The sequence below is a fragment of the Cricetulus griseus genome, chromosome 7, assembly GCF_003668045.3.
Source record: "Cricetulus griseus strain 17A/GY chromosome 7, alternate assembly CriGri-PICRH-1.0, whole genome shotgun sequence".
Classification (NCBI taxonomy): Eukaryota; Metazoa; Chordata; class Mammalia; order Rodentia; family Cricetidae; genus Cricetulus; species Cricetulus griseus.
Window position 1 is genome coordinate 115,818,529 of NC_048600.1, and position 14,117 is coordinate 115,832,645.

At 49.2% G+C, this 14,117-nt stretch overlaps 1 protein-coding gene and 1 long non-coding RNA gene across 3 annotated transcripts; one reads left to right on the top strand and one right to left on the bottom strand.

The window, feature by feature from the left end:
• The first annotated feature begins 141 nt into the window (after nt 1-141).
• LOC103163518 lies at nt 142-7,092 on the top strand. Of its 2 annotated transcripts, none has more exons than XR_003487409.2 (4): nt 142-308; nt 2,299-2,597; nt 2,792-2,972; nt 5,791-7,092. It is a non-coding gene; the product is annotated as an uncharacterized LOC103163518 (long non-coding RNA). The 2 variants fall into 2 exon arrangements; XR_003487410.2 differs by having other exon boundaries at nt 147-293.
• Asb16 (ankyrin repeat and SOCS box containing 16) lies at nt 3,640-11,845 on the bottom strand. Its single transcript, XM_027427953.2, has 5 exons — nt 10,948-11,845; nt 7,617-7,884; nt 4,803-5,295; nt 4,417-4,530; nt 3,640-4,071 (listed from the first exon to the last, which is right to left on the bottom strand). The coding sequence occupies exons 1-5, from the start codon at nt 11,246-11,248 to the stop codon at nt 3,886-3,888; spliced, it is 1,362 nt and encodes a 453-aa protein (XP_027283754.1). The 5' UTR covers nt 11,249-11,845; the 3' UTR covers nt 3,640-3,885.
• Nucleotides 11,846-14,117: the final 2,272 nt, after the last annotated feature.

Sequence of the window (14,117 nt, forward strand, 5' to 3'; positions counted from 1 at the left end):
AGCGGCAGGAGGGGCGGAGTCATTGTTGGCGGGATTGCGGACCTCGGGCAGTAAGGCCACGCCTCGTGGGCGTGTGCCCGGGCCGTTCAGAGGTCAGAGGCGGGGACAGGAGAGGAGGAGCGGCGCGGGGCGGTGCTTGCGGGAGGGGCGTGGTTTCGTGCCTGGACGATTGTCCTGCCCGGCTCTGCTGGTCCACCCACCTCCAGCTTTCCCTCTTTCCCTCCTTCCGGCTTCTCGAGCTCCGTAACTAAAGGGAGTCGTTACTGTTCCCCTAATGCGCACTGGACGCCAATGTAGGGATCCGGAAGGTCTAGTATTTCGGATTTTTAAGAAAGTTGTTACTGGAGAAGACAGGCAAGAAGACAATTATAGTCTTAAATACTATATAGTGTGGAGCTTTGATAAATAAAGCGGGAAGGCATGTCAGAGAGACATAGATATAGTGCTCTCTTAAAAAGTGATTTGCTTTGATTTATGTGTCTGAAAGTGTATGCCACGTGTGTGTGGTTGCTTGCAGAGGCCACAAGAGGGCACTGGATTCCCTGGAGCTAGAACTGGGAAGAGAGCTCAGATCAGAAAAGAACAGCAAGTGCTCTTAGCCTTTGAACCCTCTCTCCAAGTCTATCACCCTGGATTAACTTTTCCCTTTTTTCTGTTAACTACTCAGTAGAACAGTGGTTCTCAAACTCTGGGTCGCGACCCCTTGGGGTTCCAACGACCTTTTCACAGGGGTTGGATATCAGGTATCCTGCATATCAGATCTTTATATTGCTATTCCAAAAAGTAGAAAATTATAGCTATGAAGTAACAGCGAAAATAATGTTATGGTTGGAGGTCATCCCAACATGAGGAACTGTATTAAAGGGTCGAAGCATTAGGTCACTTTAGAACCATTGTAGCAGAGGAAGACCGTGAACTTCTGATCTTCCTGTCTCTGCCTCCTAAGTGCTGGGATTACAGGCAGGCACCACTGTGAATTTAACTCAGTGTTTACATGGATCTTAACTTGTTGGCCATTTTTTAAATGAAAAAAAAATTTGGAGGGGTTTTCAAGACAGGGTTTCTTTTGTAGCCCTGCTTGTCCTGGAACTCACTCTGTAGGCCAGGCTGGACTTGAACTCACAGAGATCTGTCTGCCTCTGCCTCCCAAGTGCTGGAATCAAAAGTGTGCACCATCATGCCCTGCTGGTCTATTATTATTATTATTATTTTATTTCATCTGGGTGCTAAGGATCAAATTAAGGCCTCATACTTCCACTTACCAAATGAACCATCTTCCCAGCCCTTAGGATGACTGCAAATAACTTTCTTTTCTTTCTTTTTTTTTTTTTTTTTTTGTTTTGTTTTTTTCAAGACAGGGTTTCTCTGTGGCTTTGGACGCTGTCCTGGAACTAGCTCTTATAGAACTAGCTGGTCTCGAACTCACAGAGATCCGCCTGCCTCTGCCTCCCGAGTGCTGGGACTAAAGGCATGCACCACCACACTAGTATTTTTCTTTTACCTGTTTATTGTATAGTCTTTATAACACAAACCTAGGATTTGGGAGGATGGTTCAGTGATTGCTGCTCTTCCAAAGGATCTGAGTTTGATTCTGAAAACCACCTGTAACTGGCTCCAGGGTATTCTATGCTGTCTTCTGGTCTCTGTAGGTCTCCCCCACCTTACGCGCACACACACGTAACTAAATTGTAAAGTAAAAACACCCCTAAATTCTGTTCTTTTAATATTTCATGCTCTTTGTAACTGAAAAATCTTTGCCTATCACAAAATCAATACACATAGTCCAATATATCTTTTCTTTAAAAAATAAAGGCAACAATTAGGTATTTTGTGGTTTTAAGACATAATAGAAGAGACTGGACTGCACTGGCGGGGGCCTGCCTTCTGTAATGGGGCAGAAACTTCAGCATTATTCCCTGGAGCAAGGTTCCCAACTCAGACCAAGGCCTGGGGAAGCCTTGTCTTCTTTTAGAACCAGTGCTTCTCACCCTCCGAATGCTGTGATCCTTTAATACAGTTTCTCATGTTGTGGTGACCCCAACCATACGATTGTTTTTGTTGAAGTTGGTTTGGTGGTACACTCCTTTGATTCCAGCAGAACTAGGGAGGCAGAGGCAGGTGGATCTCTGTGAGTTCAAGGCCAACCTGTCTACAAATAGAGTTCTAGGACAGCCAGAGCTATGTAGAAAGACCCTGTCTCAACCCCCCTCCCAAATTATTTTTTGATACTTTATAACTGTAATATTGATACTGTTATGAATCATAATGCAGATATCTGTGTTTTTTCCATGGTCTTAGGTGACCCCTGTGAAAGGATCTTGAAAGGTTCTTAAAGGAGTCTCAACTCAGAGGTTGAGAACTGTCTTAGACCTTTGGCTCTGTGGAACTAAAGCAAAACCTCTATGGAGAGACAGGTGGTTCCTACTCTCCTGAACCAGGGCAGAGGCTGTCTTGTGCCAATGAAAGGAAATCTGAGCAGACAACTCCCTGGAGGCGGGAACTGGCCAGAGGCCCCAGGAAGCAGGCCCAGGACTCCTGACCTGGCTCTGCTGGGTGATACCAGTTGGTGACTGAGAACCCTGATCCCCAGCAAAAAGGTCAGATAAGCCCTTCTATTCTTTCTTGAGATGCCTACCACAAGGTTCCTGTGGTAGGGGCGTCCATACCTACTATCCCATGGGGGGGTCTATAGCTACCACAAGGCTCCCATGGGGGGAGTTATACCTACCACAAGGCTCCCATGGAGGGTCAAGGGGGGGGGCGGTATCTATAACCTTTTTCATGTCACCAGAAACACTTGTTCAAGGCAGAAAACATGGAGGCCCCAGAAGAACACAAAGGAGAGAATAAATGTGGAGTGATAGCAACTACTGTCACACTCAAACCTAACACCACCTGTACATTTGTTCTGTGCACAAGTTATTTATTGGCATTCATAAAACTGATCTGCCTTGAAAAGCCTCCTCCTACAGGTGAGTGGTCATGCCTTCTTGTCTCTAAGACCAGAATAAGTAAGAGATGATAGCCTTCTAGCTTTCTGGGCCCCAGAAGCCATTCTAGACTAGCCAGTTAAGATACCATGTTACACTTGGGAGTAAGGGACAATACATCATAAATGTCTCGGGCGTTGGTGGTATACCTTTAATCCCAACACTCAGGAGACAGAGGCAGGCGATCTCTGTGAGTTTGAGACCAGCTTGGTCTACAGAGTAGGTTCCAGGATAGCTAGGGCTGTTATACAGAGAAACGCTGTCTTGAAAAAAAAAAAAAAAAAAAAGGCTGTTCTAGCATCCATTCAAGACATGGATCTCATTAAGATAGAGGTGTGACTGTGGGGTGGGATACTTGCTTGGCGTGTACCAAGCCCTAGGTTCCATGCCTAGTGCTGGGAGAAAAACAATCATAGCAGACCTTCCTTTTAGTTCTATCCAGAGTTGGGCTGGGTGGAAGGCAAAGAAGCAGGGTACCCCCCCCATGCCCCCCAAGACCTTGCTAGCTTTGAATTCACAATTCTACTGCCTCAGCCTCCTGAGTACTGGAGTTAGAGGTGTATGCTATCAAATCCAACTAAGGGCCTGTCACTGGGGGGGGGAGGGCTGGGTAGGCATATGGGTGGCAAGGGAAGACCCATGCCTGGGATCATTTGCTTGTAGCTTGGGTAGATAAAGAGGCCATCTATCTACTTAAACATGGGAGTGGTGAGTGGGTGAAAGGTTTCTTTGGGGACAGGCTAAGAAGGCCTGAAGATCAGCAGGCGGCTTAAGATGTCAGTGGAGGGACAAGCTGATCCTGGAGGCCATGCAAAGTGCAAAGGAAAGGGGCAGTGGTTGGTTTTCCAGAGCTGGGTGGAGGAGCAGATGGAAGTAGAAGTGGCCTGCCCAGAGCTCACTGGATTTGTCCCTCCACACGCAGCAGCAAGTAGTCTCTGAGCAGCGGGGGCAGTGGGAGTTGGGCGGCAGCCTGCCGACAGTTGCTACCCAACTGAGCACGAACAGCCAGGCGGGCCAGGTGCTGCAGCCGTCTTGGCTGGTTTTCCATGCTTAGGGCTGAGCTGTAGAAGGCTTTATGTTCCTAGGCCAGAAGAAGGGAGGATTAGATGACCCAATACCCCCCCTCCCGATTTTGATAACCCAGTGCCGTGTATTGGGGACTGGATTTCAGCGGCCACTCCCACCCCAGACATGCTGGTAGAATCCCCACCAAGTCAGCTGACTGGTAAATGGATGGTTGTCGGCAAGGGGCTGGCCAGTATGGGAAATGGAAGATCCACCTGCGCTGCTGTAGGCAGAGGCCTGGAAACCAGGGGTTTCACTGCCTACCCTCTTCTGCCCAGGGTCTGCCTTCCCTCTTTGAAGCTTGAAAGGAGTGGCCTCTCTAGCCCACTAGGAAAAAGCTTGGCCCTTGGAGTGGACATACCTGCCACAGTTCTGGAAGCACAGCCTCCACCCAGGTGTCACAGGCAGGAACACATGGGTAGGCATTAAGCAGGACTTCCAGGGCCCGAGGAAAGTTGGCACAGTGTTTCAGCATCTGGGAATCAAAACGGGGGCCTAGGAGTTCCATGCTGCCCCAACTAAGGCAAGCCCAAGGCTGACTAATATAAATTGCTACACACACACCCTCATGTTTTCCTTGCCTCAGCCTGCCCCATCCACACATAACCCAAGCTCCTGGCCCCAGTTTCCTTGACTCTAATCTTTCTTTGGACACCCTATCCCCTCTGCCAAGATGGGGATGGACCTCTAGTCACTGAGGAAGGCTTTTGATCTCTTAGACCCTTTCCTCAGGCCCTCCCAGCGCACCTCAGGGTGAATAGGCTGGGCCCCGTAGTCCAGCAGGGCTGCAAAGAGGACCTCGGGCTCCCAGTCGGGGGCATCTTGTACCGCTTGCAAAGCGCAGTCCATGGGTGTGTGGCCTGCCCCATTGGTGACTCGAGCGCTGGCCCCGTGGCACAGCAGCAGCTCAGCCAGGCCTCCGCAGCCGTTAGCACAGGCGTTGTGTAGTGGTGTGTGGCGCTTGCGACCTGCAGCCCGGGGATCAGCCCCAGCTTTCAAGAGCTGTCGTGCTGCTGCCTCGTGTTGTCGGCAGCTGCCTGGCCCCTCTGCTCCAGCGCACGCGGCATTCAGTGCAGTCTCGCCCTGGCTGGTGCGCAGGCCCACATCTGCACCATTCTCCAGGTAGAGCGCCACGTGTTGCTCCAGGCCACGGGCTGCAGCCACATGCAGGGGTGTGACTTCGCTTTCCTGTGAAGCCATGTTCACAGATGCTCCAGCCTCTAGCAGCAACTTGGCGCACCTAAGGACAGGGTACAAGGCCCGGGCAAATCCTGAGGATCCTAAGGCCTGCTTTCACCAACCACATCCTTCCCACACTTCTGCCTTGAGGCCTGGCCTAGTGGACCCATCCGCTCATAGGAACTCTACTACAAACACCAGGGTTATGGAGCCAGTAGAAGCTGCCAGAAGCACCTTTAATTTTCAGATGAAAAAGTTAAGCCCTGGGGCTAGAGAGAGATGGTTCAGTGGTTAAGAGCACTGGCTGCTCTTCCAGAGGACCCAGGTTCAATTCCCAGCACACATGGTAGCTCACAACTGTCTGTAACTCCAGTTCCAGTAGATCTGATACCTCCACCATCTGATACCAATGCGCATAAAGTTAAATAATTTTTAAAGACTGTTAAGCCCCAAACAGTCTAGAGCAGCAGCCAAGAGCACACAGATAGCATTAATGGATGTGGCAGAATCTGGAGAGTCCATCTCGAACTGAACTGATTTATTTATTTTGTGCTAGGTGTGAAACCCCGGCAAGCTAGGCAAGCTATGGTTGAGCCACACCCACCTTCTGACAGCATCAGATTCACTATGCAACAGAGAATGACCTTGAACTTCCTGATCCTTCTGCCTCCTCTTTGCACTTGCTGGGATTACTGACATTCACCACCATGACCAGTTTCTGTGGTGCCAGGGATCAAAGCCAAAGCCCATGCATGCTTGTAGGCAAGCACTCTACCAACTAGCCACAACCCCAGCTCCTGATCTCCTAACATTTTGGTAGGGCAAGATTTGGAAAACCTACTCCTATGTATACATGGAATATTAAAGTGTGTCAGCAAAAACAGGGGACTACTCTTCCCAAATCGGCTGTGTTCACTTGGTCCAACAAAGCATTTGGGGACCTCCCTACTGTCCTTTCACTTAGAGAAAACAAGCAAAACCAAACAAAATATTTTAGAATTCCCGGAAACATTACAGCCCAGCACACCGTTATAATAAATGTACTGCTGCCTACCATGGGGATGGAACAGAGGCTGAACTAAACTGCCAATGAAACAAAACCAAGGGTAATCTATTTTTGGTTGTCAGCCTAGCCTTTTAGCGGATGAGCCATCTCTCCAGCCCACCAATGGCAATTTACGATGGAAAAGGATAATGGCAGCTGATGGAATGCATGGGAAGATCACTTTGGTGAAATCCTAACTGGAGATCCGTCCCCCAAGTACAATACAGTTCACCATACAAGTGCTCAGTGGCCACGAACAGAGTGAGCAGCGCCTTTGACAAACTACTGAGTTTAATGCTGCAGCAAATTCTAATTGTTGGCATGTTTTGACTTCTAAAACCAAACGTCTGAAGCACTTTAACAAGCTCCCTCCTCATGTTTAAAAGGACAGACTCAGTGGGAAGATGCTTGTGTGTAGCAACCTGGAGTTCAGTTGTGTCTGAAGAACCAGAGAAAGGGCTGGTAATTTTGTTTCTTCAATACCTGGCCCAAGCTGGCCAGGTACTATGTGTAGACCAGACTGGCAATCTTCCTGCCTCAGCCTCCTGAGTAGTGCTGGCGAATTTAGATCATTTCGAGGTCTATCACTGATCTACAGCTAGTGAGGACAGGTATCTACAGGTGTACCTGTCCACACCCCCTAGGGCATGGACAGGGTGATGGGAGAGAAGTTTAAGAGTGGGGGGGACACACGTGGGAAGCCCTCTTTTTCCCTGCTGCTTCGGCTTGCTCAGCTTTGCTTCGTTTCCTGCCAGGTGGCTAGGGAGCTCTGCAAGTAAGGCATTTTCCCTAATAAATGTATCCTAACCATTACCTGACTGTCAGTGTCTTGAGTCCTTGGAGCTGAGTTTGTTGAACTGATTTGTAAAAGAGTAAATACCACCATGCGACACTGTCAACTTGTGAAAAGTGAAAGGACACTGGGTGTTGACAGTGCATGCTTGTAATCCCAGCGTTTAAAAGACTGCCCAAATCTGGTGGTGGCACACGCCTTTGATCCCAGCATTCGGGAGGCAGAGGCAGGGGGATCATGGGTGTGTGAGGCCAGCCTCAGCAACATAGAGAGGTTCTGTTTCAAAGGAAGAGGAAAGCCAGACACAGTGGTGTGATCCCAACTCCAGGAAACCTGACACCCGAGCTGGCATCTGCAGGCACCTGCACACATGGGCACACACATAAATAAAATAATGAGGTCTCTACCTCTGTGAAAACATAAAGATGTGAGGGGTTTTATACACAACAAAGCTTTCTCAAAACGGCCTTGTCCCTAGGCAAGTGATCTGGACACAGACACACATACATGCCCCACAAAACTCTCCCAGGCCATGGGCACTTACTGCAAGGATTCAGGAGCTGTGCAGAGGTGCAAGGGGGTCATACCGTCCTCAGACAGCACATTAGCCTTGGCACCAAATGTAAGCAGCAGCCGAACACAGTCAGGTTGGGCTTGGGCACAGGCCTCGTGCAAGGCAGCATGACCTCCAATCCGGGCATCGAGATCAGCCCCCTGAAGGATAAGGTGCCGGGCGCAGTCTATGTAGCCTCTGGCCACAGCGATGGTAAGAGGTGCTGTGTGCTTGGTCTTTGGAGTCAGCACCCAGAATCCTGAGGAGAACAGGCAGTGCTGTAGGACTTTGTTTGGGAGAGCAGGATGGAGAAGCTATCTATGGGTGACAGTAGATGCTGGCCTTCCCTGGCTCTAGCTTACTGAGCACCAACAGCCATGCTGTACCTGTGGCTAGTTCACTCTAGTCCTGAATTAGGAGTACACATTAGAAGAGCCTTTTAAACACTGTCAGTCTATAACAAAACACTACACTCCCCAGCACTGGAAAACAAGGCAGAAAATTTCACATAGTATGTGTCATAGAAAAGTTGTTCTATAAAACCACAAAGGCTCACACCTTTAATCCCAGCACGTGGGAGGCAGAAGCAGGCAGATCTACAGAGTGAGTTCCAGGATAGCCAGAGCTGTTACACAAAGGAAACTCTGTCTTTTTTATTATTTATTTTTATTTTATGTGCATTGGTGTTTTGCCTGCATGTATGTCTGTGTGAGACTGTCAGATCTTGGAGTTACTGACTGTTATGTGCTGCCATGTGAGTGCTGGGAATTGAACCCAGGTCCTCTGGAAGAGCAGTCAGTGCCCTTAACCTCTGTGTCATCTCTCCAACCCTGAAAACCCTGTCTTGAGAAAGCAAAAAAGAGAGAGAGAGAGAGAGAGAGAGAGAGAGAGAGAGAGAGAGAGAGAGAGAGAGAAGAAAAAACCACAAAGGCAGAAGAAAGCAAATGAGCTGACAGGAACTTTAGGGTCTTTGAGTGGCTAGCAGGTGCAAGGGTGCTCATCTGGCTTGTATTTGGAGATGGTAGCTATGCACAGGTGTATATGGAGCTGAGTTTGGAAGTGACTACAGGATGAAAAGAGGGGCTTGGTGATCACAAGACTGGTCTTGGCTTTGAACGGACTGACTAGTCAGAACTTGTTTAAAGGATACAGGTGTGTCATGTTGAAGTGTACACTGTTTGCATGGCGGGGCAGTAAGGCCACTGTTTCTCTGGATCTTGGGTGAAGCATATTTTGTTTTTGAGTAATTAAAATAAGTTCCAGTTCCCTTTTGGGGGATGATGGGTATTCTTCAGGACAAAGGCAGAAAAGCTTGGTAGGGTTATTGTGTCACCACTGCAGGTAAGCAGGACTTGTAGCTGCTGCAGTGCCTGACTGTCCTGGGTCCATAAACTCTTCCATAGGACTGTGAAACCCCAGACCCAAGGGCTGAGGTTGAAGCCTTCTCTTGTCAGTTTTCAAACAATCTCAGTTAAGTATTGGGTTAACTCGGCCAAGCTTTCTAAGTCGGGATACACACTAGAAAATTTCTGTCAAGCATGTAAAGGTCTTCATCATACTGCCACTTAAAATAGCAAAGGGACTTGCCTATATGTGGGCTCTGCCTTCCACCTCTTAATACCACAATCAATCAATCAATCATCAATCAATATCAAAATGAAAAAACAATCAAGAAGGGAAAAGGGGGCTGGAGAGATTTCTCAGTGGTTAAGAGCACTGGCTGCTTTTCCAGAGGACTGGTGTTCAATTCCCAGCACCCACATGGCTGCTCACAACAGTCTGCTCACAACAGTCTGCTCACAACAGTCTGCTCACAACAGTCTGTAGCTCCAGTTCCAGGAAATCCTACTTCCTTACTTCCATGGGTATCAGGCACAAAAATAATGCACAGACCTACATGCAGACAAACCATCCATATATATAAAATAAAAATGTAATTTAAAGGCTGGGTGGTGGTGGTGCATGCCTTTAATTCTAACATTCAGGAAGCAGAGGCAGGTAGATCTCTGTGAGTTCGAGGTCAGCCTGGTCTACAGAGCGAGTTCCAGGACATCCAGGAATGTTACACAGAGGTACTCTTACATACTCTGCTCTAGTGAGTATGTGGAGATTAGAGATTTGAGGCTTTGACGTGCTGGCCAGGTGCTCTACCTAGTTAATACTGAAGAATTTTTACAGCTGAAAAATAAGAAACCATTTGCATGTTACAAAGGCTAACAGTCTCAACAATAAAAAAGTTTTTTGGTTTTTTTGTTTGTTTGCTTTTTTAAGGAGAAGGGACCCAAATTCACCATTCTATTCAGAGAGTAGTTATATAAATCCGGGTGCATTTATGTACAGCTTTTGAGTATTTTGTGAACTTAAGGTTACTGACATGGAAGATGTTACATGAAAAAAAAATCAGCTTACACTATTGCATGTGGCCAAGTATGGTGATGCATGAGTGCAGTCCCATCACTCAGGGGCATGAGACAGAGAGATCCCAAGTTCCAGGCCAGCCTGGGCCATATAGAGAGATCCTGTTTCAAAGCAAATGGCAATAACAGACTGAACAGGACCTGATGGGACAAGTACATAGTTCCAGTTACTCCAAAGGCTGAGGAGAAGGATCACAAATTCAAAAGCTGCCTGGACTATGGAGTGAGCTGAAAACCAGCCTGGGTCACTTAGCAAGACTGTCTTCAAATGTAAAACGCTGTGGGTTGCAGCACAGCAGCAAAGACAATGCTTATTAACACTCCAACTATGGTTCAGTTCTACCACCCCACAATAAAACTGGACTGGTGAGACGGTTCATCAGGAGGTGCTTGGGTCTTCTCCCTCCCCCTCAACTTCAATAAGTATAAAAAATTTGCATATGGATTTCATAAAAATTATCTTCTATAGGAGAAAACCATGGGAGAAATATGGACATATATATTTACCTCTCTCTCTCTCTCTCTCTCTCTCTCTCTCTCTCTCTCTCTCTCTCTCTCTCTCAGAAACAAATATATATCAGAAACACAGACAACCAGTCAGGCGGCGGTGGCACACACCTTTAATCCCAGCATTCAGTACACAGAAGTGGGCAGATCTCTGTGAGTTAAAGGCTAACCTGATCTACACAATGAGTCCCAGCCAGAGCAGCCAAGTACATAGTGAGACCCTGTCTCACAACCACAAAAAAACAAACCCACACTTTGCCTCAACTGTTTTGGAAGGAGCTAATATGGGTGTTTATGATGGGCAGTCCACTCTAAGTCTTAAAGGAGAAGTAGGGTCTGGACTCTTCCCTTCCCCGCCCCCACACTTCTCTTTCTGCCTCCTAGGTGGTACTCCTTACCCTGTTCTGCTGACCAGGCCAGCTGGTTGCTCACAGTCTCCACAATCATGTTGGCAGCCTCTTCATCTTGGAACAGGATTTGAACCTGCTGTAGGTCCCCAGAGAACAGGGCATTGTGGACAGCTGGGTCTCGGCAGGAGCGGTGGGTCCTCGTGAGCCGAGCCTGGGGACTAGAGAGGTCCCTCTGACTTCGACACCGATGAGCAGCAGCCCGCCTCCTGTCCTGCCATTCCAGCCACTCTCTCTGCAGGCGGAGAGCACGCCTTGTGGAGGATGTGAAAGGGAAGGTCTCCCCTGCCATGGCGGGGGTCAGTGGTCTGGGCAGTGCCACCTAGGCAGAGAGTTGTTCCTTGTTCCAGCTAGCACCCTTGCTCTGGGGAGCCACCCTGCCCCCGTCCTGGTAGGCTGTAGAAGCAGCTGAGACTATAAATAGGCCACCTCTCTGCATTGGTAAACAGTTTGCCTAGAGTCATGATCCTAAAGCGATGATGTTGGGCCAGCCTCCTCTTCCTGGTACCCTTCCATTGGTCATCAGGTCCTAGCCAAGGTCATTCCTGGACCCCACTTCTCTGGAGTGAGCCCACGGACCTCAGTGGCTCAGTGGAGATACTGAGAAGCCAAACCACTCTTCCTGAATATGAAGTAACAGCAACTGCTGCAAGCACGAACTACACTTTGTAGAAATCAGTCACTCTCATATCCGCCTCTACTCAGATGACCACAGCCAGTGAGATAAGACAAAGATTTGGTCGGTAAATGAGATGGCCAGGCTAAGTATTTCAGTTCAGCAACTGAGATGGGTGGTCTTATTTTACAGACTTAAGGAACTTAAGTCTTTTTTTGGGGGGGGGTGGGGATTTGCAAGGGGTCATGGTGGCACACACCTAATCCCAGCACTTACAACGTAGAGGCAGGAGGATCTCTGTGAGTTCAAGGCCAGCCTGGTCTACAGAGTGAGTTCCAGGACAGGCTCCAAAGCTACACAGAGAAACCCTGTCTCGAAAAACCAAAGAAGAAACTTGAGTCTTTTTTGTTTTTCTGTTTTTGTTTTTTGAGACAGGGTTTCTCTGTGGCTTTGGAGGCTGTCCTGGAACTAGTTCTTGTAGACTAGGCTAGTCTCGAACTCACAGAGATCCTCCTGCCTCTGCCTCCTGAGTACTGGGATTAAAGGCGTGCGCTACCACCGCCCAGAATTTAAGTCTCAATGAAGTAAAATTACCAATTACCACTCAAAATCACAGAGCTTGTGAGGGCAGGGCGAAGACTTCAGTGAATCAGACTTTAGATAATTTGACTCTAGGGGCTACTACCTGTGGGGTAGATAGCGGGGCAAGCCTTTCCTGTCCCCACATGCCCAAGCAGGACATGGGCTCTAACTTCAATGACCAGTTTTCTTCTCCCTGGTTTCTAAGAGGACTCACGTGCCTCCTGAGGTGCACCAAGGGTTGACCTTGGAGCTGGGGACCTTCAGACGGTACACACATTCCCCCTTTGGAGGAAGTGGCCGTGCTTCCCGGAGCCTCTAGGGGGAGGAGTGAGGCTGTGGAGACACACCAGCTGGTCTGTCTGTGGAGAAGTGGGGGGGGGGGGATCAGCCCACCCCGCCTCCTGGGGCAGTCTTTCACTTCCTTCTGGCCACAGGCCCACACAGGATCTGTCTCTTCCACACCAGCTTCTGTTCAGGTCCCCAAAGCCTTCATCCTGAATCAACCCAGCCTGTGAGTGGCTCTTCCTTGGATCACATGCTCCTCTGCTGCCTACCAGAATCACCTGTCCAAAAAGGTCACTTTCCTTAAAAACTCTGCAGTCTGACTCAGGCTCTTCCATCGAAGTCCTAGTTCCCTGCCCTGGCCCCACACGACATGACACTCTCACCACGTTCTGGCCCTTCCCTGCTGTTCCAGGGGCTTGGAATCTCCTACTCATTCATCCAAGGCAACCTGCTGTGTAGAGATGTTCCTGCAGTAACAGCTATTTAACTTCTAAAAAACATTGGGTGGGCTTAGCAAAGTCCACATGCCATAGTGCCACAGACATCACTCTCCCATGTTGGATGTGGGTTCCAGGGCAGGCCCTGGCATGGTCAGTCTTGACACAGTGTTTAGGAGCACCTGGGTCACGGCAGGCTGGCCCCTCCTGAACATTGAATGAAGGTCCCCATTCTTTGTCTGAGCAAACACTCCTCTGTCTGCCCAGGTGGGTGGCAGCAACCGGGGCTTCTTCCGGCATTGCCCTCACCCTCTGCTCAATCATTCTGTGCTTGGCCCCGGGCTTCCGGGCAACAATCCAGGGTGGGGGATCCCAGAAGGGGAGTGAGATCATGCCCAGTGAGGGCTTGAAGGTCCTCCTCAGAGAAAGGCACCTCTATGGATGCAGCTGTGATTAACCCTACTGGAAGCCATACACTATTTTAATTGCCCTGCTGATGGCCTGGCCAAGCACCCACAGCTGAGTTCCCAGGGTTGGGAGTCTGGCAAAGGTGGGGCCAAGAAGGGCCAAAGTGGTGGGTGTCCCTTAACTCCCTAAGGCATACAACAGTCATAGCCTGACCTCTGCCCTGCCTTCTTGCCTCACAAGCCTGAAAGTGCTGACTATAGCTTTGTCCCCCAGATACCAGTGTGTAGGTTTTAACATTAGCTTCTGAGGCAGAGAAAGGCCTGCCTGTGGCTCCACAGGAGGCTGTAAGTCGAACTGGAAGGTACAGTGCTAGAGGATTTGATGTTCAGTTGGCTTCCCGGGAATTTAGTCTGGAGAAGAATGAAGCACCCAAGAAACTAGGATCTGAAACAGTTTGGGCTTAGCTGAGATTGGATGGGGGGGGGGACCAGGGCTCAGAGTGTCCCAATGCAAACACAGGATAGTTGGTTGACACCACCACCTAGATGGGTGTGGCCCGGGTCTAAGCTAGAAGAGGGCTGGGCATTAGCAGCAGGCAGAAAGGAGAGGGGATGTGAAAGTGCAAGGCCCTGTGCTGTACTGGCCCCCAGCACAGCATCCTTTTGGTAGAAAGTTCCCTAGAGTCAGCAGCTCTCCAGCTGCTTACAGTCCCATCCATGGCCGCATTCATGGCATCAGTCTCTCAGAAGAGCAGTGCATTGGAGGCCTTCACTCTCAGCCTCTCAGTGACAGCTGAGGTGGGGGAAGGCTGCCAGTCGAACAGGCCTCTTGAA

Coding starts and splice junctions, on each gene's coding strand:
- Asb16 (XM_027427953.2), bottom strand. CDS start 11,248: ATGGCAGGGGAGACCTTCCCTTTCACATCCTCCACAAGGCGTGCTCTC. Junction 7,885..10,947: donor GGCCTGGTCAGCAGAACAGG/GTAAGGAGTACC, acceptor TGTTCTCCTCAG/GATTCTGGGTGCTGACTCCA. Junction 4,072..4,416: donor TGCTTCCAGAACTGTGGCAG/GTATGTCCACTC, acceptor CTTCTGGCCTAG/GAACATAAAGCCTTCTACAG.